Source organism: Antennarius striatus, chromosome 2, assembly GCF_040054535.1.
Source record: "Antennarius striatus isolate MH-2024 chromosome 2, ASM4005453v1, whole genome shotgun sequence".
NCBI classification, from domain to species: domain Eukaryota; kingdom Metazoa; phylum Chordata; class Actinopteri; order Lophiiformes; family Antennariidae; genus Antennarius; species Antennarius striatus.
Window position 1 is genome coordinate 14400769 of NC_090777.1, and position 26387 is coordinate 14427155.

Genomic DNA, 26387 nt, shown 5'->3' on the forward strand with positions numbered 1-26387 from the left:
AAAGAATAGAAGGGAGAAGATACAGAAAGAGAGGCAGAAAATAAAAATAAAAGATTTACATCCATGCAGAATACACTTTGCATCGCCTCCACACATTACAAGAGAGTTTAAACAGGTAAAAGAATACACTGCAAAATGTTCTACTTGACAGTTGTGTTTGTTCTCAAATGGGTCAGTTTCATATATAGCAAGAATATTTACACTGCACAAACCTAAGCCTACCTAAATGCAACTGCCTTGCATGGATCCTTTCTTATAATGAGGAAATTATAATTGGCCAATTTTGACAGAGAGAATTTAAATATACTGTATAGCTAATTGGGAGGAACTGTTTTGCAGTGTAGAAAAAATTCATACAGTACAACACAGGTACGTAAAACATCAATACCAATATGTAATAAAGACATAATAACAATAAAAATATGTATAGGAAAAGCAATGTATCTGTGTCGTGCAAGGTAGACCTTTCAAGTCATTCAGAGTGTAGCAAATGTAGAAAAAGACCACGTCGAAGAACCATGCGAGTATTGGACAGACAACTGGACGAACAGGCGGAAGGACGGACAGGCAGGCAGACAGACAGACAGCAGTCCACTGGTAAGAGAGCTCCAAGTGACTCTCAGGAAGAAGAAAACACTTGCATGCAATGGCTATCTCTTTCTTTTCTCTCTCCTTTGCTAAATCTAGTCTTTGGGTGGGTGGGGGACGTTTAGATCAACGTGGGAGTAATAGAAGGTAGTGAGACTCTGAGGGCATTCAGCTCCCACAATTACCTTCACTGTCTGACACAGCGCAATGATAATCGTCTATAATGTATGTATCATCCGATTTGTAGACATGGGTCCGGGGGAGATCCTGTATATGGTCTTGTACATCTGGCAATGAGTGGCTGGAACCATACTGGCCATAATAATAATGATATCTACTGCTGCGACTCTCATATGGGTTGGGACCTAAACTTGATGAGCGCCCAGAACCCATGAACCTCCCCAGCGGGCTGAGTGGGCTCTCCTCTTCAGAGTACTGCCGAGTTGGATGGCGCCCACGGTTAGAGCCAGATCGATAGGAGCGATCATCCCTCTCATAGGATCGACTGCGATACCCAGAGTAGTCCCTGGCAGAGATCTTGTCCATGCCATAACCAGTAGAACGGGAGCGGCCAGTAGAGGTATAATATATCCGATCGTCCTCTTCTGCCGTGGAACCGTAGTATCGACTACCATGAGTTGTAATGCCACTTCCGGCTTCGTAAGCACTCCTCTTAAAGCCATAATCTTCAATTAGCTGGCGCCCTCGAATATTAGAGGATGAGTAAGCCCCACCTGTTGCTGAAGAATAAGTGGCCAGGTCTGCTTCCACATCCCGAGCCTCCTCAATTGGGGAGAACTTGGAGATTTTTTGCTCCATACTCCCCAGTTTTCTGTGCTTGTTGCGCTTGGAGGACATGACTGCTGGAGCCAGAAGGCTTCTGGAGGAAGACAAGGGTTTCTGTACCCCGGAACGGATGATGCCATGTTTGTAGTCATAGTCATAGTGATAGGGGGATCCCCCACCCATGCTAGCGCTCACGCTGCTGCTGCTGCCCCCTAGTGGTCCGTGCCTGTAGCTGCTCTTACCCCTGCCATGGTGGTCGTACAGCTCTTCCTGCATCGCTGCTTCCTCCTCAGGTGTCCTGCCGTATGAAGAACTGCCAGTTCCCCCACGCGTGGTGCTGCCAATGGTGCTGCTGTGGCCATGGATATCACCAGGGTAACGCCCACTGCCTCCGTGATGCATCATGTCTCCTGCTGTTGTGCCCAGCCCGTCTTTTGCCGTCAGCTCACTTACATCATCAATCATCATGTAGTTCCTTGGGATGTTTTGCTCCAAGCCAGGAGCCCCATACATCCCATCTGCAGTGCTGTAGATTGAAGGGCTGTCTACAGAGTGTCCATAGGCATTAGATACTGTTAAGGTGTATTGTCCATAAGAGCTGGCTGTGGTTGTGGTGTAGCCATATGCATTAGCTGTGGTTGTAGTGTATGGGCCATATGAACTAGCTGAGGTTGAAGTATACTGGCCATAAGTACTGGGTGGCATGGTAGAGTACCCGCCATAGCTGCTAGATACTGGAGCTGAACCATAAGGCCCATAGGAGCTGGCCATAGTTGTTGATGCAGTGTACTGACCATAAGAGGGAGCTGCGCTGGAGTATGTAGCATCTTGAGCAGTGGTGGTGACAATGACTGTGGGGTTGCTAATTGTCTCATAATTGGTTGGCATCTTGTGCTCCAGATCAGCAATTGAAGTCTGTCTTGGTCTTCCTGGGTGGACAGTCAGAATATCCACTTGGGAGTGCCCAGGATATGGGGTAGTCTGGCTAGGATAGGACACAGCACTGGGATATGGTGAGCTGTGGGTGGGGTATGGGGGTTGACCAGGTGGTGCAGGCCCAAATCCTGTAGGCCCTGCCTGGGGATGAGGTGCAGCTGGCAACCCAATGTCTGTCTGGGGGTATGGGGGCTGAGTTTGGGGGTAGGAATGAGAAGAGTAGGAGGATTGAGACTGGTAAGAAGGTCCAGAAGGGGTGACATGGCTCTGGAGAGGGGTGGGTTGTGGAAGTGCCTGGGACTGAGAAACTGTTGGATAGGGAGGTTGGCTGAACGTTGAAGATTGGTATGTCAGGCTTGATTGCTGAGTTGGTGCTACCGGTTGGCTCTGGGGGTACTGAGAGGAGTGGAGGGATGGGGTTGGGGGATACTGAGCTGTTGTATGAAGATCATTGGTGAACTGGCTGAGAGGGGCAGTGCTTGGCCTTGTCGACAGTAGACCATTTGTCTCATGTGATGCAGCTGCAGCTGCTAAACGCAGGTTATTCAACTCACTGTCAGACATATAGTCCCTTGTGTCCCCCATGCACCTCAAGTAAGCAATATCCCTCCTTTCTCTTTCTTTGACCAAAGTCTCTTTCCTTTGATGGATCCCCAATTCCAAATATCTTAGTTTAGCATCAATTTCTTTCTCCTCTTCCTCCAGTTCAGCTTGCTGCTTTCTCAGCTTGGTAGATTCTTGTTCCACGGCCTTCAGCTCGTGGGTGAGGTCTTTGAGGAGGCTGGCTTTGGCTGCAAGACCAGACCTAGAGCTGGGCTTCAGACTGGGCACTGATGGTAAGTAAACCTGTTGGAGGGTGGGTGTCATCATGGGCAGGTGAGCTGATGTGGTAGTTTCATCTGGAGGGGGGCTGGGCAGGGTACGCTTGACTTTACGAAGCAGAGAGCTTTGCTGTAGGGCTGCAAGCTGAGGAGGGAGAGAGAGGCAGGGAAGAGGGCATGGGAGGCAAGAGAATATAGATAGACAAAAACAAAATGGAAACAACAGAAGAACAGGGGGGTTGAGAGAGGGATATGATGATAAAGTTAATTAGAGAGGGATGGAAATCATGGAATGGAAGTGGAATTGTGGAGAAGATACAGGTGAAGAAGGAGCATGAGAGATGGAAAGATGCAAAAGTGAATGATAGAGCCAGAATAAGTTGAAGTGAAGGAAAGTGAAGGAGTAGAAAGAGGTTGAATAAAGTGGCATTAGCAGGGTAAGGTGAGGTGTAATGAACGGATAATACAATCAGAAAAGAAAAGTATAAAAAGAAAGAGCAGGGATAATTGTGAGATGGATGGCAGTGGAGGAGAAAATTGAGATAGGTGGGAGGACATACAGATGAATGAAGAGAAAAATGGGAGGGATAACTCAAAAAAAACAGAAACAAGGGAGGACACAATGACAAGGACACATAAGGGTGACAAAGGAGACATATATAGACACAGACACAAGGACAACAGGAAACAAGGAGCTTATGTTAGAGGACATACAAACACATTAAAAATATTTCTAATTATAGTGCTGTAGTTGCTGAAACAATTGACATTTAAAGTATTTTGAGTAAAACACTGAGAAAAAGAGGGATGCATGGGAACAATTAAAGTACAGTATTTTCCGCACTATAAGGCGCACCTAAAAGCCCATAATTTCTCATAATCCCGTAGTGCGCCTTATAACCCGATGCGCCTTGTATATGGATTATATATACAAGGCGCATCAGTTCATGTATAGGTTTGGATTTCAACCTAAAAAAGCTAGTGGGTAATGAAAGCATAACAGTAACATTTCAAAAGACCAGGGAGAGAAAATAATGTCAAATACTTTTAAAAATCTACATACATTAAACAAGTTACTCTTTACAACACTCATGAAATGAGTGTTAATGTACAATATTATGAAGGGAGATGGGCCATTCTAAACAGAATAAAAACATGTTTTACCATGTGCACCAACCAACAATGATATTTGGACCAATGGTGGAATTTGTTGGAGTCACGTTGGAGGCTGACCAAAGCTTTAATGACAAAACAGTTGTACTGTATATTTGGAACTAAGTAACTACACTGTAATATGGAGATGGCATTTAAAACCCCTGTATTTCACAGTGATAATGTAACAGACAAGAATGTTTCTTTAGAGTCCCATTTGCAGCACTACTCCCCATTGCAGTCAGTAAGGTGAGGCTCTGGAAGGATCTACCCCAATTTTAAATCTTTTCTTAAAATGTATGTGCTTTTTTCAGATATTTGATTGGTTTTACTTCATGTGACTTGAAATAACTGAATGGGGTTTAATTACTATTTCTACTACTATGTTAGTATAAATGTTATTATTTCTCTTCTTTTTTTCCTCTTCTTTAAAAGTTTTAGAGCTAGGTTCTACACAAGGCTCAATAAATGTATACAATGGGCCCTTGTTCTTTGCGGTTAATGCGTTCCAGGAACCATACGCGATTAATTAATTCTGCGATAGAGCGACAAACTATTTATCTTATTATTAACGGTAATTTAAACATTTATGACCAACCTCATACTTATATTAAACCACCTTCTATCTGTATTACCTTTTACCACACTCTTATCAACTATTTAAAGCACTTTTGTGTCTCATGTAAGTCAGAGACTCACGGAACCTAGCACACTTCTGGATGCCGTCAGCCAATGGAATGCACATACGGTATCACGTGACTGCCTACCAAAAATCCGCGATGAGGTGAAGTCGCAAGCTTTGATGCGCAAATGCAAAAGGGCACACTGTATGACCAAAAGTTTTTCATCAGATTTACCCAATTTTCTGTGGTACCTATTTAAAAGAAACAAATTACAAAAACAAATGTTTGTTTTTTTTGTTATCAAGCTAACAACAGATTTTATGTTACCTTACTTTTTTTTTTCTCTTTTCAGAAGCACTAATCTTCATTATTTGGTAATGTCATCTACTATAGTTCAGTTTGAGCTAAGGCATTATGTATAATTCTTTTGCCAACATAGTGTGAGTTACTCTACCTGGCTCTGGAGTGCTTGTTGTTGATAGAGAGACAGCCTGGCCTTGGTGTGCTCATCTGTGGTGGGGCTGAGTGACTTGGGATCTGACATAGACCTCTGGGTGCTCTTGATTGGTCTGGGCATAGAAGGGTGTCGCTGGGGCGACTCTGCTGTGTAGGATTTCTGCTGAGGTGTTACATGGGCCTTGTTTAGCCTCTCACTAGACAGGGATGTCTCCAGCAGGCGATGAGGGGACACTGGGGAAACAGGTGAGTAGAGGACTTGAGGGGATTTGGGGTTTGCTTGCTGCTGCCGGATGATGCTGGAAATGGACTCATTGTGTAAATGGTTATGTGGCTGGTAGCTGATGTCAAGTGGGTCTGGGCGTCGGCGTTCAAACTTTGCAGCATTTGCTGCAATATGCTGCTGGCGCTGCTGATTGAGGAGGTCAATAGAACTGGACTGTTGAGTTCCAGTAATAGTTGAGGTAGAATATGGGTTGACTGTAGTAGGTACACTGAGCTGGGGAGCAACAACCCCATGTGACTGGGCTTCTGGGTCAGTCTGACATGCTAGAGACTGGCCTTTTTGGGTCCGCTCAGGTCCAGAGATGTAGTGCACAATCTCAACTTTATTTGGGTCTGGTACTGTCACATGAATGGCTGGGGAGACTCTTCCTAGGTGCTCCACCTCTGTCTGGCAAGACATTTCCCTGATGGTCTGGATGGCAATACTGGAAGACACCATCTTAGATTTATCAGTTTTGTTATCAGCCGTTGCAGTGGTTCCGGCAATATTTGACTCAGAGTGCCGGGAGAAACGGGAACGCCTTCTACGGACCGGATGCTCTGTCTCAGCCTTGTCTTCATCGTCATCTGTCTGCACTGAGCAGTCAACACTGCGGCCACGTCTCCTGGTGCGATGTCGCATCATGAACCTGGTGATGAAGAGAAAAGACTATTAAAAATCAGTCTTCAGGCTGGATAACATGTGTTAAAAATGTAATTATTACATTGTAAGTTGGAGTTCACACCTTCATTCTGAAATTCAGTGATTTATGACATTATACATAAACATCTCTACCTCTCCTCCCTGTCTTCATCATCTGTCTGCACATAGCTATCCATGCTCCTGCGGGGGGAGCCGTAAAACATCACACCATCCCCATCCAAGCTGTCCCTGCTCAGCCTGGTCATGGAGCTATGTTTTCTGATGTTGCTCCTGGCCTCCATGTGCTCTTCTTGGCTCCTCAGGCATAGCTCAGATGAAGAGTTGGGGAGAGATCGTGAGCTTATCTGAGAGTCAATATAGGGGTGCAGTGGTTGTCCATTCACATCCATCTGAAGAAAAAAAGAATGGCTTCAAAGTCGTTAGGTAAGGTGATGTTGGGCTGTTGTTGACCAACTTTAAACTGACACTGGAAAGGCTTTGCTGTAGACAGGGATTCCCAAAGTGTGGTGCGTGCAACCCCTGTGGTGCGCGAGCTGCCGCTAGGGGGTGCGCGAGTGTAATGGCAGCTGAGCACCTTGAAATACATAAATAATTTAATAATTTAATTTAAACACTTTTTAATGGAGGATTAAAAGTTTAAATATTTAAATTCATTCATGTAAATCATTTGTAATTTTCAATTAAAAAACATTTTGGGAAAATTTTAAATAAATAAAAAATACCCAAAATGCACTTGGCTTTCTCCTAGCTACGTGCTAGCTTGTTGTGATAGCAACAATATGCCGAAATGCATAACTGGTTGAAAACGGGCAGTCTGTCCAGTATTAAATCTAGGAGATATGAAAGAGGACAGGATACATTGGCCACAACTGAGAGCTGTGCAGTCTACCAGGCTGAAGAAATCCAGCAGGAAAAAGAGTGATGATGACGAGACAGGGGAAACTGAAAATGAGGAGCACAGAACACAGAAAACTCACCCGGACACTTCATTGTGAGAAGGGGGTAAAGAACACAATGAGACTCGTACTCGAAAGAGAAAATATGATGTTGAACTACGGCCTATGTTATTTTGATTCTTTGTGGCGGAGTAGCATATTTGTTACCATTTAATAGCTGTTACAGTTTGTTAAATAGGTCTATTTGTTACATAGTAATAACTGCTGTTCATCACTCATCTGTAGTCGGCTCGCTCAGCGACCATTTTGACTTAAAATATTATTATTGTCATTTTTATATTGTTACCATTATTCTCCCCACCGTTTCTAAAGTGAGAGATCATTATTTTTTTTAATTTTTTTTTTATTTTATATACTGGTTTGATCCCCGAAGGGAAATTAAGAACGCACACTCTAGCTACTGATTACAAACGCATGCATACATATTTGTGAGTACAGGCCCCTGTATCACACACACACACAAGGGGGCCTGTAGGCATGCAGGGGAGGTAGAGTGGCAGGCAGCTCCTTCTTGGTGCGCCTCAAATGAGAAATTTGTAAAGGGGACGGCACCTTGCTCAAGGGTCCCTCGGCAGTGCTCCGGAGGTGAGCTGACACCTCCCACTGTCAGCTCACCTCCGGGTATTTTTGGGGGGGCGGGAGCGGGAATCGAACCGCCGATCTTAAATCATAGGACGACCCGCTCTACCGCCCGCTTTACCACTGAGCCACTGCCGCCCCCATTATGCCGATTATTGCACAATCTATTCTGTGTTAACAGGAGCCTATATTATTAAACGTAATACCTACATGGCTATCAAGACTACGCCTTTTCTTTCTTTTTTTTAATGTTTCGGGCATTGGGGTGCGTCAGCTAAGTCGGGAGGTAGAAGGGGTGCGCGGACTGAAAAGTTTGGGAACTGCTGCTGTAGGACATAAGAATCTAGAGGTACGAGAATTACAGTCATGCATACAAAAGTTCAGCTATTGTTCTTCATGGGGTATCATGAACATTATTTAGTCTGGCCAGTCACCCACAACAACTTTGCATTTAGAGACCATAACAGGGTCCGTCAACAACATACCTTGCAGGACTATTCTCGCACTCAAACCACTTCACCTTGATAAGACTGTGACTCAGAAAATCAGCTGAGATGGTTCAGGAACTTAGTTACGTTGTCCCTGGTTGCAGTGAGGATACATGCATATCCCATCCTGAGACCTTGGGGTAGACCCCGGACCCACTGATTAGATTCTGAGTCAGGTGGCTTGGAAATACCTTGATGTACCCTCAAAACACATGGTGGAGTCGATTAGGAAGAATGTTTGGGCTACTCTGCTGAGTCTGCACCCAGATGAATGGAAGACAATGAAATAATTTTTAAAATATTTGAAAAAAAATCTGGAAGAAAGAATGAATGAATGAATGAATGAATGAATGGAGTGAAATAATGAATCACTTAATCAATCAATCAATCAATCAATCAATCAATCAATCAACTAATGAGTCAGTCAATTAATCAATGCATGTCTTTGCAATTTTTGCATTGAAAATCTGCCATGCAGAAAATGCTATGCAGGTGAGCATGGGACTGAATTTGTATTCGTGAGAGACTATTACGGACCTTTCCTCTGGATTTTTCAAATTTCATATTAGTCACTGCTGACCAACACCTTAAGAGGTCAACAATACGTACATTAATGCTGGAATATGTCATATCTTTTTACTTTCTTAATTTCCCTTCGGGGATCAAATCAGTACATATATATATAAAAAAAAATTTGAACGTCTGCCAGTGTTTCTCATTCCCCTGACCTGCATAATCTGCGCTGCTGTTTTCTGCCTCTTCTGCTCTTCAAGCTGCTGCTGGAGTTGATTCTGCAAAGACTGGATTTGGTCTAGCTGAGACTTCTGCTGAGCAAGCTGCTCTCTTTGAAGCACAAGTTGTTTCTCACGTTCCTGTTGCTGCTGATGAAGAACCTGAAAAAATGTTGATGGAGAAAAGAAAAGATAGAAAGGCACGTCACCAAAATCAGAGAGCACAGGACAAGAAAGCATGGAGACCAGAAAATGGTTGATGGGATGGTTAAGAGTTAAGAAAGTATCAAGAGAAGCAATAAATGATGAAAAACAGACAAGGTTAGAAAAGACAGAAACAGACAGAGTGAGGCATCTGGTTATACAATTGATGATCAAAATTGCAAATCAAATCATCTGACTCATTAAAATGCATGTAACATGAAGTTATTCTATTGATGATGAATTGGTTTTAAAATGCTTTTAAATCAGTCAACCTTTAAACACTGCAGAAAAGCAGGAATGAAAGTGCAACATAAATGAAGAGCAGGATTTACTGGTAATAACCGTTGCTAGTTACACAATACTGAAAGAAACATATTTAATGCATTTTCTATGTTGCATATATGGCAGGGCAGTGCAAATAATCTGCTTTTTGCTTATGCTGTAGGTTACGAGATGCATATTAAACATTCCAACTCTTGTTCATTCTCATTAAGGAAGACTTCCACACCTGTTTAACAGAGTTAACTTGAATGATTTTCAACTGCTTGCTCTATCAAAAAAGAAGAAAATTGTCATGTTAGCCCTGTTGTCAATTCATAAAACATCCCCCAATGGCAACAACAGATGGTACCACATACAGTACGCTGCTATGGATTATGAAATTTTTTCATCAAAATCTGCTAATGGTTTCTTTGTCATGTCAAACGAATCAACAAATGGAACATAAGATCACATTTAAAATAAAATTCTATTCTATTGAACACACAAACTTTACAAGCACATTCATTCACATTTCATGTAGAATAAATTTGACACAGCATGCTGCTATATTCTTGCAATGCAGGATGGTTGCAAACAATCCATTGAGCAAAACGTTAGATTTAAAAATATGTTCAAATGTTCCCTTACAAAGACAATACGTGTACACCAACTTCAGAAAGAATATTTGAGGTTCGGGTCGGTATAATTACAACCTATTTTATGTATTTTTTGAAGGCATTCACAGCAGACAGGCTTTGAAAGGCAAGTATATTATGTGCAACGGACATCGAATTTGTTGAATCATTGTGTACTTCTTGTCTACTGTACATCTTCATGCCCATTAATGATTGTCCAACAAATGTGATATTGAAAGAACAAAAGCATATCAAACAAATACAAGAGTGTTAACTTAGTAGATACATCACCCCATATAAGCAAACAAACAAAATAAATATTCCATGCAAACCAACAACCACAAATGTACCATAATTAATCCCCCCCCCCTGTTTTTGCTTCTACCTGTTCCTTGATGTTCTGCAGCTCCTGCAACTCTCTGTGCACCAACATCTGCTCATTTTCCCTGTGTAGCTTCAGCTCCATTCTTTCCCGGTCAAGCTCCTCCTGCAGGCGCAGTTGTCGGAGCTTTTCCAGCTCTACACGTTCCCTCTCCATTTGCAGGAGCTGCTCCTGTTGCCAGTGCAGTCTCTCTGCCTCAGTTTCCCCCTCCTTTTGTACAGCTCTCGGTGGAGGGACGGGCGGGAGACCCCCAGCAACAGGTAAAACACTGGTGGAGGTAGAGGGGCCCACTAGAGGTTTGTTATAGCCATGGGCATATGAAGAAGCTGAAGGAGAATAGTCATGGGCTGCTGGAGGAGGTTGTTGTGGCTGCTGAACATCTGTCACTTGTTGCTGCTGACTATTCAGGTGTGCCTGGGACAGGTTTATTGGCTGCTGCTGTGGCTCCGTCGGTATGACAACTATTCCTTGCGCTGATGTGACTTCTGCTGATGATGTCACTGTGGCACCTTTACCAAGGTAAACTGGTTCCTCCTGGACAGCAGAACTAGTAGTTGTCATGGAAACAGACACTGTGGTACTGACTGGTGCTGAAGTTGTTGTGGAAGCAGTAGCTGCTGTTTGAAGAAGACCCAGTGTTGTGTAACGAACTGGAGTTTGTCCAGACAGCGGCATTCTAGGGCTCACTGGTAGTCTGGTCAGACTAGATAGGGGCACAGGTGTCATGCTTGCAGAGGGGTATGGCCTGTAGACTCCCCTTAGTAGTGGACGAAGCACAGAGGCAGGTTGGGTTGTGATGGGCAGTGTAGAAGCAATGGGGGTCTGAATTGTGGAATAGATCATCCCATCAGAGGACCTAATAGCAGTAGGGTACATGGCTCTTAGACTGGCCTGCCTGGCGTTGATAAGGTTAGTTAGTGCTTGAGTGTGGGATATTGGTTTCCCATCAAGTCCAAAGAGAAGGTTTTGTCTCATGCTGAGACCTGCTGCAATTCTGGCGGTCCCTGTCCCCGTTCCTCTACCCAAACTACCATACTGCATCAAATCTGGGTTACTTCCATACCGATCCATTGAATTGAGTGCAGCACACATTCTGCTGATCTCTCTGGCAGTAGTAGCACTGTACTGAGCCAGGTTAGCTTCATGGAAGCTAGCAATGTCACGGGCAGTGTAACCATAGTCTGAGCTGATGTTAGACAAAGAATTATATCTCCTTATAGGCAGTGTTTGGGCTGTGATGTCCCCTCCATGGCGCAAATCTGTGTAAGAGCCATACTGCATTCCCATATATCCTCCGTAGCCCTGTTTCATTGTGGCCGCATCCATGCCAAGTTCTCCCGAGATTTGGCTGTGTGGTTCTAGTTTAGAATGGTAGGAATGCAGCCCAACCTCCGCTAGGTTTGTATCAGACATGGAAGGCTGAAGCCTACCAGAGAAAGGCAATGTGTAGGCTTTACGCCCATCCACTGGATATTCACGGTAACCTTGAAGCTGTCTTTCATGGTCAGTTTCATAAGTAAGGGGAGGGGCAGATGGAGGCCTTATCCCCTCTTTCTCAGAACTACCAACACAGCTACCACCAAAAGGAAGTCTGTAAACATCACAGCAGGCTGGTTGGTTGTCAGATGTAATTTGGCCTTCTGTCAGATCCATAGCATCCTGTCCTTCTTCTACCTTAACCAACTGAGTTACTGCTCTGGCCTCTTCTGGCCCTCCATCCATCTGAATTACCATTGTATGTGCTGATTTACTTCCTGACATCAAACAAGGGGGACTAGGCTTCCCTTTCAGCTCAATGGGACCAGTGCTATACATCTCGGGGTTAACAATGGGTGATACTGCACTGACCACCACTGAAGCTGTGCTAGTCTGACTGACTAGCAAGTCTTTTTTCAGTAAAGGTGAAATCTGGCCTGTAAGATTGTACCTGGCAAAAGTAGATGCCTGCTGCTGATGGTGTTGCATATGATGGTGCTGTTGTAACTGCTGTTCAAGGAGCTCTTGCTGCTTCTGGAGCTTCTCTTGCTGTTTTTGCAGCTCTTTCTGTTGGACACTAAGGTCTTCTAGCTTGGCATCAATTTTTGGTATGGATGGGTCAATTGGAGGTGATAACGGTACTTTGTTTTGAGACAGACACATGGCTGAACCCATGCCCTCGCCCAAATCCATTCGGTGTTGATGGGGATCACTGTATATTGTTGGCTGTTTTACCTGAGTCATGAACATGGAGGCAGCCACAGTTACACTTACAGTGGTAGGTGTGGTAGACTCCTGTGTGTTTAGGTTCATAATGAGTGGTTGTACGACTGTCGAATGTCTACTACTCTCTGATCCAACATGGTATTTCCTACTTTCTGTTGCCAGTGAGGTAAGATCCATTCCCTGGTCTGTGATGATAATAGGAGCTGGTTTGCTGCACGTTCTGAGGTCCACAACACTTCCACCTTGAATCATATGGCCCTGCTCTACCCTAGAGGTTCCCGGTACAGTAGAAATTCTACAGAGGGAGATGTTATCCATTGATACAGATCCTCTGGTGTACGCACTGCCTGCAGTAACCATACTTGTTCCCACATTTACCTTTTCCACTCTATGTGTTCGGTAGAAGCTGTGTGTAGGAGACTGTTGGTAAGGTGGTGTGTCTGGAGGGCTGCCACATGGGGAGTAAGTGTCAAATGTTGATTGGCGACTAAATCGGGTAGGCGAAGACAGTGGAGAAGTAGCAGTGTTTACTGTCATTGGCCGAGCTGGGCTTGCTGGTGGAGAGTAAGAGGCATCCTGGGAAGACTGCTGTCGATAGATCCGCGGGGAAACCGATCGCTGTGAAGTTTGGGTGCTTTGAGCCATAACAGGAGATGTGGGCCCAGAGCCAACTGACTCCATGCGTAATGCTGAATTGAACGTCTGTGTCGAGAATTCAGCAGTAGTCCTCCTAGAGGGTGAGCGGGTGGGACTCTGAGGTGGTGGTGAAGGAGAAAGAGGAGGACTGGTGCTTCTGTAATACGTAGTATACTTGGGAGACCGTGGCTCAATAATTCTCTCAGTGGAAGCTGTTGAACTGCCTCGCCCTTGGACAGCCCTGGTCTCCCCTATCCTTCTGGTCAGCACTTCTCTTTGACTGTATGCCTGAGTAATTTCTGCGATCTTACTGCATACACTTGAGACTGTAGCCGAAGATGTGGCAGGACTTCCAGTGTGTCGGCCATACATACCAGATTGAGTAGATGTCACACTGTGGCTTGAACTAGTTTGAGTGATTGTCACTGCATCTCTGGCATAAACTCCATAAGCTGCAATAGTGGTGGCTGCCACAGTTGGAGTTATTCCATTTTTTCCTGCTTTGATCCTGTCTTTGTGTCCATCTTTTGCAGAGAAGTGCTGTGTTATGTGGACATCAGGAATCCGTCCTCCTGTCTCAACAAAGGAGACAGGAGCTGATACCTGTGTGGGACTAGTGCCTGGAGTTAGGAGAGCATTGCTTTGCTCCAGCAACTTAGCAAAGGCTGAGCCTGTGTCTAAGAACTGTTTGTCAGGGTAAGAGCTCTCAATCTCAATTTCCACCTGCTCATCTGTGGCTTGTTGCATTTTGGTAATGTTTTGAGATGTTTGTCGAATCTCTTCATAAATGTCTGTTTCTGTATCTAATGCTTCATTGTCGTATCCTGTTCGATCTTGTTCATATTCATACTCATCATCGTAACCTTGTCCATTGATGTCCTCCTCGTAGTACTGCCCATGTCTTATGTGTGGCTGCTGTTGCTGCTGTTGTTTCTGTTGCTTTTGAAGCATCTCTGCTTTCCTCATCATTTCCTCATAAACCTCCTCAGCACTCTTTAGTGGCTTGGAAGTTGAAGATGGGGCCACAGTAGTTGTCGTAGTAGATGATTTCTCTACTGGCGAGTAGAGAGACATAAAGGTAGGTAAGTTGTACTCACTGCCTGATTTGTAAATTTTAGACTCATATCCCTCAGCCTCTGAGTCCAGACTCTGGGGGGAATATTCAGACGCAGAGGAACGATGGAGCTCTTCCATTTCAGCAGCTTGTCTCAGCTCTTCTGTTGGAGAGGCATCTTCAATGGGTGACAGATTGCTAGGTGGTGTTTTGGACCTCTCTCTGCGTCTCTGTGCCCTCAGCTCCTCTTTATCCCTCTTAGTTTTTCGCGCTGTGCTTCTTATTCTCTGTTGTTCCACTTCTCTCATCTTTTCCTGTTCTCTTAGAAGTTCCTCTTCCTCTCTCAGCTCATCCTCCTCTGAAGAGTCTTCAATGGTGGGAAGGAGAGGACCATGGGAACGGTGGCGTGCTTTCCTCTGCTGTTTGGCCTCTTCCAGCCGTTGCCTTCTGCTGGGACTACTGTCACTGTCCTCCTCCATTGATGAGATGGAAGTAGGAGACTGGCCTGAGCCATATGAAGAAGAAGTGGCTGGCAAAGTAGAAGAATAGTCACCCCGAGAACGCTCCTCAGGAGATCCTGTCAGACTCTCCATCTCTAACTCTGGTTCTCGATCAAGGCTCAAGTCATTTTCACCGCTCAGCTCCATGTCTCTGTTATAGCTGTTGGTGTTATTGAGCTCAATAGTTTTAAAGCGCCTAAGGCCTCCTTGTGATGCCATGATATCTTCCTCACCCTCTTCTACTGACCCTTTATATACATCGGTAGAGCTCTTAGTTTCCTCCTCAAAGCTGCTAGAGTGGTGCTGAAGACGTCTCTTCTCCTTCCCTGAGTCAGAGAGAATATGCTTATGGTGGGTTTTCTTGGGTTTTGGGTAACCGTAGCCTTCATCTTCTTCATCTTCTTCTTCCATCTCCTCATCTTCCTCTTCATTTTCTTCATCAGCACTCATTTCCATTATCTGTCTCCTCATAAACTCCTCATCTGTCATCTCTGTTGGTTCAGCATCTTTTTCTTTTTTCTTCTTCTCCTTCTTCTCCTCCTTGCCTTCTTTTCTTTTACCCTCCCAGTCTCCTCCACTCCCTTCTTCCTCAAGTATATCTTCTAGTTCCTCATCAGAGTCATATGCATCTGGTGGAATTGACAAAGAGCGTGGGCGTTGCTTCCCTCTGTCATCTAAGTCTCTGTCTCTGTGCTTCCTCCCCCGTCTGTCAGCCTTCTCTTCAGAAAGACTTTTCTCCAACAAAGGTCTCATGGAGCTTTCTAACTTAGTGATTTCGGATGGGCTTGGGGGCGAACTTCGCCCACAGATCCCCCTCTCACTCAGTTTCATCTCTTCTTCTTGGATGAGACCTGTGATTTCACTATGGGAACTGGATATGCCGTCAGAGGAATAGCCGGTGTCGCTGAGACTCTGAGGGCTCCGTGACAAGTCATGAGTGCTGTTGTTTTTTGCATCCTGTAGAAAAAGAAAGAAAAATTAACAATGTTTTGGTAAGCTATGTTTTTTTTAAAAAATTAATCAAAGTATTAGAAGGCTTCTAGAAGGCTGATAACAATCACATGTGCACCCACACAATTTAATCTTGTTTACATTTAGATTCTGATGTTTGGACAAATAATGAACTATATTTTTCTGATTTAAATAAATTTTTACTAATGAAAAAGCTATAAGAGAGTTGAATGTATTGAATAAGAAAATTTCCAGACAAAATAATAATTCCAAGGGATTACTGTACATTTTTTAAGTATGATATTAGAGTCATTGAACAGCAACACTAAACGTGCCTTTGAGTTTTAGTGTAAATACTTTAGCATGTCTTACAAGAATACATACATGTCACATGAGGTATGAGGGCCAAAACTGATATATATATATATACACACACATATATATATATATATATATATATATATATGTGTGTGTGTGTGTGTGTGTGTGTATATATATATATATATATATATATATATATATATATATATATATATGTGTGTGTGTGTGTGTGTGTGTGTGTATATATATATATATATATATATATACTGTATATATGGTATAAATAAGTTGTGTAACTGTGCAAAGGATATTGATGATGTAAAAAAAACTGATTAAACAGAGAACATATGAGACCAGGCTTGAGATTCTTTAGACTTTGTAGAATCCTACAGGATCATTATCAGTATGAACTTAGATTTCATTCAGTTTAAAAACAAACAAACAGATGTGACCATTCTATTAGAATGAATAATAAATTAAATAGCATATTAGATCCAGCCTTATGTATTGAATCAGCTATATCTAATTTTCCAATTTTGGGTGAAGAAAATTAAAATCTTACCTTATCTTCTCATCTCATCTCATTTTATCTTATCTTAGGTGTAAGACCAATCCTGAATATTCTTAAATTACTTTGCAATTTATTAACAATTCAAATATTTATTAAAATGAAGTATATAACGTAAAACCTTAAGATTTTGGACTGAATTAAAAAGCAGCATTAAAAAGTATGATATTAAAACAAACCATAAACTCATATATTTATTGATCTGGCTGGAAAATATATAGTATCAACACAAAAACGCATTCAATAATGGTCAATGTTTGTCATTAGCATGCTAAAAGATAACGTCAAAGGGACTAACCTGGTCAGGTCTGAGGATATTATACAAAATACATTTTAAAAAACATAAATGTTATTCTGTAGAAAACCTTTGATAAATGTCTGGAATTTAAACAAGGTTTTACTTTCTGCTCTTGGACTTAAAATTCTAAGTAGTTCCGCAAATGAGAAGATCTGCTTTACCTTTGAAAAGTCCCAATGCAGCCAATCTTCATAAATACTTCAGGAGTGATCGGTGAAACTGAGTAAGAAAAGCTATTGTGCCTTTCCCTTTGCAGTTCTTTTTACTGACTTTAACTCCTCAGGCTAGTCCAGAGATAGACTGCTTTGCTGTCCCTTGCAGGAATATGTGAGGAGGGAGTCAATGCATGGAATGGCTCTGGATACCCAAGCAAGTAATGGATTTAATTCACGGTCATAAGTGTCAAGTGTCATATGTCAATCTTGCACCATGTCACAACTCTTTGAGGCATTTATTCCATCAAACAAATTAACATGATTTTTGTGAAAAAGTTAATACAGTATTTTCCCCACTATAAAGTGCACCTAAAAGCCTATAATTTTCTCATAACCCCGTAGTGCGCCTTATAACCCGATGCACCTTGTATATGGATTAATATTAATATTAGTATTGGTTTAAAACAAGATCGCTGAAAAAAAGCCGGCAATCATGCTGCACTATGTCACCAGGGGCACCCTCAGACAGTATTCAGGCCGTACTACGCCCCCTAAGAACGGTAGTCAAGGGGCGTCGCCGAAGTGCTGACTCTCACTCCTGCTGTTTGATGGCAGAGCAGCCTGCTGAGAAGAACACCGGTGACTGGCTACGTCAACGTAGCAAAACATTGGGAATTTTCAACAACTCTATTTATAAAGTTTGACTGAATGACTGATCTCAGTATTTCCCAACTACTGTGGCACCGGAAATAACCCACTTTAAGGTTAATTGGTCTAAAAAATGCTATTGTCGAGTGTCAGTACTGGACTCTAGTGACAGTCAATTCTATTAGTCTGTGGAAACACACGGAGAAACTGGCATAAAGGTGAATGAAAGACCCTCAAAGCTGAACTTCCAGCCTTTTCTGAAATATCACTGCTAGACAACGGTACCTGGTGTGCTGCACTGATTTGCAAATGTGGTTAATAGCTCTGGGGGGTGGCAGAGGGGCACATTTAGGTTTGTGTATTCTGTCTGGCAGCAACGTGCTGTCAGATTCAGGGCGGTGAGACACCGACATTAAAGTCAGTTCTAGGTGTAAAACAGCATCGCATTTGCCAGTAAATTAGCAGCCTGACATTAAAAACTGGTTAAAAATTGTTGACAGCAAATAGCTGCACCTCACCACCGACTGGACTACCGATTGATCGAAACAATATTTAATAAACGAAGACGAATGTCGCTGCTTCAAAGTTCAGATCAGGAAATAATACGCCCTGTTCGAACTGAGTGGTCCACTCGTAATGAATTCAACCAGTTTTAATGGCAGGTTTTTTAATATGCGTGTTGACTTCTTTCTAAAATGGCAACGTGATCAAGTGATCAGGTTTCCTTGATGAGGCTCAGAATGGCTTCATTGAAATAACGATAGCCTTTCACAGCTGACTAAAGGTACTCACAGTCATGAATGCTATAGCTAGTGGACAGATAGCGCAACTACAGCCAGTAGTTTTTTAAATCTATTTTAATATTTTTTTATTATATGCGCCTTATAATACGGTGCGCCTTATATATTAAATAAACTATAAAATTAACTATTCATTAAAAGTGCGCCTTATAATCCGGTGCGCCTTATAGTGCAGAAAATACTGTATTTTCATTTTGTAAAATAGTAGAGGAAAAAAAGCAAGGCTGTGACCACTTAGTGCTTTATACCTGCTTTGTTGCCACAGGGATGCAATTCTGTCTGTGATATAGAGGAAGGCATCTTGTCTATAGAAATACAGCTATGATGAGTTGCTGAACAAGGGTACTATAATTAGCAGTATGGGAGTCTCTGCATACATTCCAGTGCATTTATATTATGTCAACATTGCCGAATTGCCACCATTGGGAAATACACTTGGCACAGTAAGATGAAAACCTGTGGTCCGCTCCAAATTCACAAAACAGCCATATCAGCCTCAACACTAACTCCATATAAAATGTAATCTCTCAAACAACACTATTAACATTCTCTTTTAAACTAACAATGGAGAATGTTAATAACATAATAATCCAAACTATTCATACTATTATCAGTCTATTATCTTCCAATCATTGTTCCATCAGCCTCCAGTCTCAGAAATCATGGCAGTCCAATTGAGCAAAAAGTCTAGACTATCCATATATGGCTCTAAACAAAAGCAGGACTGTCCATTAAGCTTGATGAAAAAAAAAAAGTATGAATATGAAACAGGGTCATGGTGAAGCAGCCAGACAAATTTGGCCCACAAGAACTTTTTTTTTTTCTTTTAATGCATGTATGTTACTCTATGGTTTACACAGGAATACTGCAATCTGCCTTATTTGTTTTTATTGTGTTACCCTCACATCTGTCAACACATGACTAACCAGGTTAACTTTTTGTGCTTTTCCATAGATTAACATACTGACGAGGATGCAGGACTAAAGCAATGGTACAAAAATAAATAAATAAATATATAAATACATTACTCACATCATAGTGTCTGGACCTCTTAATATCCTTGATTGAGGTTATTTGCTCCCCTTTCTTATGGGAGGGTTTGGTCTCATTAGTAATTTTGCTGTCATGGTCGGTCTTGGGCTTCTCTTCTGTGGGTTTTGGCTGTTTCTGGGTCTCTGTGTTTGATACAGGTGCTGTAGTTGGCGTTATAGTCTTGTTGTCAGCTGGCTGCTTGGCAGAAGGGGTTGCAAATGTTCCGGTACTCCCACTTCCTGCATGTGATTTCTGGGAATCCACAGGTTTAGAACTCTGATGACTGGTGGGTTTGTGGAGAGGGCTTTGCTGACTGCTTGCTGCCTGGTGATGAGGGGAGCCAATTGGTTGGTGTTTAGGAGATGGATGAGGAACAGGAAGTGGTGGTTCATCAAGACCACCCCCAGACATCAGCCTTTGGGTCTGGCAGTTGAGACATAACCACTCTTTTTTCTGAAAGTGAGAGCAACATAGATGATGAGACACAACCAGGATGTTTTCTAAGGCAGGACATACTGTTGCTTTATCATGATCAGTAAAACATACTTAAAGACAATCCATGATTTAGTTAGTTCCAGAAGTCTGAAGTTTAGTTGCTGTTTTAAGATTTCAAATGCATCAGCATTAACCTGGGATAAATGACTCAATCAGGAAAATAAAATTACAAGTGGGACAGATTTATCTTGAATTGTAATGGCTTGAATATTTGGACACATCAACAACTCAACAGTGGGCTGAAGACTAGAACACTAGACTGCTATTGAGTAAGTGTGTACAAATGGTGAATAGACTGTACTTGCATTACTAATGACTACTCAAGATGCTTTACAAGCAAGAATTCCCTTATTCTACCAAACTAGCTGGAAGCAGATGCTACAATACAAGGTGACACCTGCAAATCAGGAGCGCTAGCCATTCACACTCAAATGTAGTAACTATGATTTGTCAAATGGAGGTCAGTATCATCTTCAAAGTAGAATGCAGGGGCTGGGTATCACTTTGGATTTGTGTGTGTCATTGTGTGTTTTGTGCCTCAATTTGTTTTGTCCTCACTTCTCTGACAATTCCTCCAAGGAGCACACTAAACCACATGTCCACTTATTGGTTTAAATGAAATGAATTGTTGACAAGGATTAACAGTCCTGCCATCACTTTGTTGATTGAGCCAAAACAACAAAATACGAGTGCACTCAGAAACACTCACATAGACACACATGCAAGTACTTAAGCACTCTACAAATCTTATTTCCAGACAGAGCTGTCAGAGCAGCAGCCTGCTGTGTGAAAAACAGACAAATAAAAATTAAAGAAAAAATATGGTGAGACACTGGTGAAGTACTTTCAAAAAAAGATAAAGTCCACACTGACTGCACCTCCCATTAGTGTAGTTTTGCTCAGTGTTTTGTATAATAGTGTTATGCTAAATTCCTTTTATCAGCTGTATGATGTGTTTTGGTAGATACTGTACATATATTTGTGATGCATGTCACAGTTTGTTGAGCTGATAATGCTAAATATGTGAAAAACTTTGCTAAAGTAGCTTCAACTCTGAAATACCTGTTATCAACTGAGATTACAAACTAGTACACACCGTAACCATTTTTCACTTGACCTGCAGTCAAAGGAGATGATAGCATTCCCTTATATAACAGACGGTGTAGTTACACGCTGCTTCAGTGTCTATTTATGTGACTTTTTCTAAAGGTTGCATGCAGCATGTTTAACTTCATTGTCCGTGTAAGCTTCTACGTGGTAAAAGCAATGACGCCTCCTTATTCACTGAAGCGATGTTAGTCAGAAACTCTCCTTTTCACTGTCTTTGGCTTTGTGGGTCTGCATTCCTTCAATCAGCGGCATGTGCAACAGTTTCTAAAGCTCATTCTATACGCTAAAGTGAACTCATTCTCTCCTTTGACCAGAGTGAGCACATTCAGTCTTATAGATGACTTTGTGTGTGTGTGTGTGTGTGTGTGTGTGTGTGTGTGTGTGTGTGTGTGTGTGTATGTGTATGTGTGTGTGTGCAGCCCATCGCTGCACCCCTTACCCTACCTAACAGAAACTGAGTGGTGCTTTTTCACTTTATCTTTAAATATGCTAATGTTGCATTTTTACCCACCCTTTTAGCTTTTGTCACGTTCATTAGACAATTTCTTACATCCAGCATTTCATTTTTTTTTCTTATTACTTTTCTCTCCAAGTCTTCCATTCAATTTTACATTTTATTATGTATGATTTTGTGTTTGACTCACATTGTTGGCCTCTGAACTTGACAGTCTTGACATTTTACCCCCAAAACAAATGGAAGCCTCATAATTAATCATCAGTGAAGGAGACATACCTATCTGCAGGTATATTCCCTCTCAGTCTCAATGAAATGTGGACCGTTTGGTAGAAGAAATTCATCACTACGTGAGTAAAACATACTGGTGGGACTCATCAGAATTCACTTTGCCATTCCTTTATAAATGCCACTCCATATTTTAGAAATGTACTGACAAGTTACTGACATTGTCATGCTCAAAAACACTTCACAGAGGTAGGTCTATGTGTCACATGTTTAAAAACTCCTATCTGATGTATAACAAAAGAGTGATCAATGTGGATTCTTATCTGTTTTATTATCATATACGATGTTTATTGATAATGGACAATTTCACATTTCATAATCTATGATATACAGATTCACACAATATTTCACCTTTAAAAAAACAAAAAAAAAACTTTTATTAGTTTCACTTCCCAACCAATCATTCTTCTTCTCATTCCACATTTCACAAGTTTTTCACCTTCAGTGATTTTCTTATCTCTCTTCACTGTATAATTGCTCAATTTTAACTTTCTCCTCTCACCTCTCTTCCTCTCCCACTCTCCCCTGTCACCCTCTGTCTCTTTCCCATCCTCCAACAGAACCAGGTTTATTTTTACCCAGAACTCCACTGTACTGCCTGAGTGCACACTTTCCTTTCACTGGCTGGATGTTGCTTCAGGCTGCACTCTACTGCACCGCAAGTACAGTCATATCCGCAGAAGCATGGGCAGTCAGATGGTTCACTTCAATGCAAGATGGAGGTGGCCTATGCAGCTGAAGGCCAGAATGAAAGATGACAAGCAGATTGAGGATGAGGAGACAGAGTAGAGGGAGTAAAGCAAGGCACAATAGAGAAAGTGAGTAACACCACACATGGACATGAGTGGACACACGCACAGCTCTGCCTCTAGCAATGTGGCTCCCTGCTGAGTGTAATTGCTTGAAGTTGGAGTAGAGACAAGAAGAAAGAGCAACGACAGAGAGAGTGTGATACAAGGAAGATAAACAGCCTCAATCCTTGTCTCATGTTTAAATAACACAGATCACTCATGAAAGACTTTCAGAAAATTAAGTTATGATAAATCCCCCACATCCCCTATATTTTTGGTCACAAGGTGTATTTATTTTGCTCATCATTGAATGAAATTAATGGCTACTTCAAATGCATTGTCAAATCAGACCACCTCCGTTGTAGACCTATCTGGTCATGTAAACATTTATTTTATTGATACGTGTCAAAAAATTTGTTGCCACTCAGTGGAGAAAAATGCAGGTGTATTTGTGAGTGCATATGTATCACTCAATATATGAAAATAAAGTAATGAACTAATGGTTGATTGAAGTGAAACCTTTAAATATTGCAACACATTGTTCTAAAATATTTTGCAAGTCACGATAGTATGGGAATTCACCATTAGCTTTGCTAACAAGGACATGGTTACACAATCTGTATCACTGAATGACTCGAAGCCGTGCATCGTCTTCGAGTCATTCAGTCTAATAATGTTCCTTAGTGCAGCAATACCTCTTGGATAATGATTGATGGTTGTATGGACCTATCAATTCGTTCAGAACGCAGCCACAGTATCTGCTGACCTGTGCACCTCCTCTGAAAATATAATGTACTGCTCTCTTACAGCAGAGAGAATTAAATTATGATGATGTATGTTAGTGTAGCACAAACATTTCAATAATAATCCCAATAGAGAAAATGGAAATCTCGTGGAGTAAGAAGTTACTTTTTTATACAATAAAATAATTACCAGGATATAGTTTTAGTAGTTATGATTTATACCTCTAAATCCCACTTCAAAGATAATTTCTTCTGATTTACCACATTTATTGTGGATCCACTGGACTTTCTCAAATAGCTTTGGATAACCATGACCTAGATAACTGAGAACCTACACAGAAATTTATTGTGGAGCGAGTTGCAGAGACAACTTGGTGTGAAAGATGCATCTGATTATCATATCATATCATGTGTCATTTGTCATGACACAATGACAGATTTCACAGAAGCCCCCGCACGTGCACACACACACACACACACACACACACACACACACACACACACACACACACACACACACACACTAATGCTTTCTTCATTTTTTTTTTTTTTTCATAAGAATTGGGCTACTGTTAACTGATGGCTCCATCAGATCTTAAACCAGTTTTTTTGTAAGACAGCATACAAAAGTTTAGAGGTGTCGTTGGAGTATCCACTGCAAAGTCATTTGAGTTCAAAAACTTGCTGGATTGTTACTGTTGGTACATTTCAGGTATTTCAGTTGCAGTTACTGGATGAATATATTATTTGCAAAAAATGCAATGCTCAACACTGAAAAAGTCTTTCCTTCAAGTCTTTGGCCACTTTTCAATAAGCCAAGTTAAGCAGGGTCAGGCACAGAGCTTAATAATGGATATCTAGACCATTAATAGATGATGTCCATGTGACATTTGGTCTGATGAAACTGAATGTGTGCTAAATAAAAACATGCACATACTTAAAGATATAGATGTGCACACACACACACACACACACACACACACACACACACACACACGCACGCACGCACGCACGCACGCACGCACGCACGCACACACATTGAGGCATTTGAGGAAAGGAAGGGAATAGAGAAATATATTAAAGAAATTGAAGACATATAGGAGTGATAAAAGGTCTGACTTGCAGTAGTATAAAGCCTATAGCTTGGATAAGCTGCAGATAAATTGGAGGTGGAGTGAAAAGAAGGTATAAGAAATAAACAACTTGCAGAAAGAAATGGTAAATTACAAAAGGATAGCAAAGAAAGAATTGAGTAGCAAGAGGTTCTGGAAGATGGGCACAATACATAGAAAAAGGAGTTTGAAATTGCATTTCATAGGAGCTTCTATAAACATATGAGATATGAAAATAGTCACCTGTGTTTTTAGTGGTTCCTAATTTACTTACATGCTCTCGAAGTCAGTCCCACCATGTAGGGCAGCTACTCCTATAGAAAAGTAAATAAATACTAACCCTGCCATGGAAGGAGGTTGCAGTGATGATTAAACATAATTTTTCACCAGCTACATTACACTGCTGCTTGCTTTACTTTATACCTAAGTGCTGCATCTAGTAGCCACACCTCAAAGATGTCAGACAAATTCCAGAGGAGGGTGATCCCCCACCTCTTTCTCCCTCTGAAACTAAGCTTTCATTAGCATATATTGTCAATTTATAAATGCCATGCTAATGAGTTTTGACAACGGTGAAAGCATTGGCTGTGAGCCTTTAAATCTGATGCAAGATTATCCACCCAAGAGGCATTTCCAGTCTGCATCTATTTTATCTAATTTGGGGGGGATTTCAAGTTCCATCATGTCTCTTAAATGGTCTTTTAAATCACAAAAAGGATGAATTGGAAGGCAACATGAACCAAGAAAACCCTGTGTCACTAATGCAGACAGACAGACAGACAGACAGACAGACAGACAGACAGACAGACAGACACACACACACACACACACACACACACACACACACACACACACACACACACACACACACACACACACACACACACACACACACACACACACACACACACACACACACATGACTTTTTCAGATACATTTTGAAAAGTAATGGATGTGATTTACACGTTGATAGTTTAATATGCCACCCCCGTTATTTTAATAAAACTGGCCGTTGAATGAGCGTTTCTTGGCACAATTCACAATTCGTTGATGCATTTGATCGATTTGAATCAAAAAACAAACTGCAGATACTGAAGCACATATGTTTGAGAGACAACAAAAGACTGAATGTTGACCATAGGGTGTTGAGGAGCTGATCCATGATTCTTTCATGAGATCTAATTTGAAAATGCTTACTCAATTGGACTGACTGACATGCAGATAAAAGCAGAAGCGCACAAACCGTACTGGTGCAAAAGTGGCTACAGTACAATCTTTGCAGTGCATGTCTGTATATGCCTGTGTTTTTGTGTGATGCTTGTGTTTGCCTATGGGCCTCAGGGATCTCAGGATTTTGACTGCTGCAGTAATAAGATGGCAACTCGCCAGCAGCAGCGACTGGCTATCGCAACTGTAGGTCAGCAGGGAATGCATGGGCAAAACAGTCAATTAACTTCTACAACTATTTTATTTTATGTCACAGGCTTGTCATTGAAAAAATTAACTGAGTAGACAGAACAGAGGTTTCTCAAATCATTATTTTCTGCATTAACAGTGAATACAACTGTGCAATATATTATATGTTATATATATATATATATATATATATATATATATATATATATATATATATATATATATATATATATATATATATATATATATATATATATATATATATATATATATACTGTATGTATAA

The 26387-nt window shown here is 41.6% G+C and overlaps 1 protein-coding gene across 1 annotated transcript in view; it reads right to left on the minus strand.

Moving 5' to 3' along the window:
- Positions 1 to 26387, minus strand: part of bsna (bassoon presynaptic cytomatrix protein a) — an 88345-nt gene that overhangs the window by 12285 nt on the left and 49673 nt on the right. The window contains exons 4-10 of the mRNA XM_068342533.1: positions 19692 to 20144; positions 10530 to 15875; positions 9757 to 9798; positions 9042 to 9206; positions 6423 to 6679; positions 5361 to 6276; positions 774 to 3276 (exon numbers count right to left, since the gene is read on the minus strand). Coding sequence (XP_068198634.1) covers positions 774 to 3276; positions 5361 to 6276; positions 6423 to 6679; positions 9042 to 9206; positions 9757 to 9798; positions 10530 to 15875; positions 19692 to 20144 — 9682 coding nt within the window. The remainder of the gene's footprint in view (positions 1 to 773; positions 3277 to 5360; positions 6277 to 6422; positions 6680 to 9041; positions 9207 to 9756; positions 9799 to 10529; positions 15876 to 19691; positions 20145 to 26387) is intronic.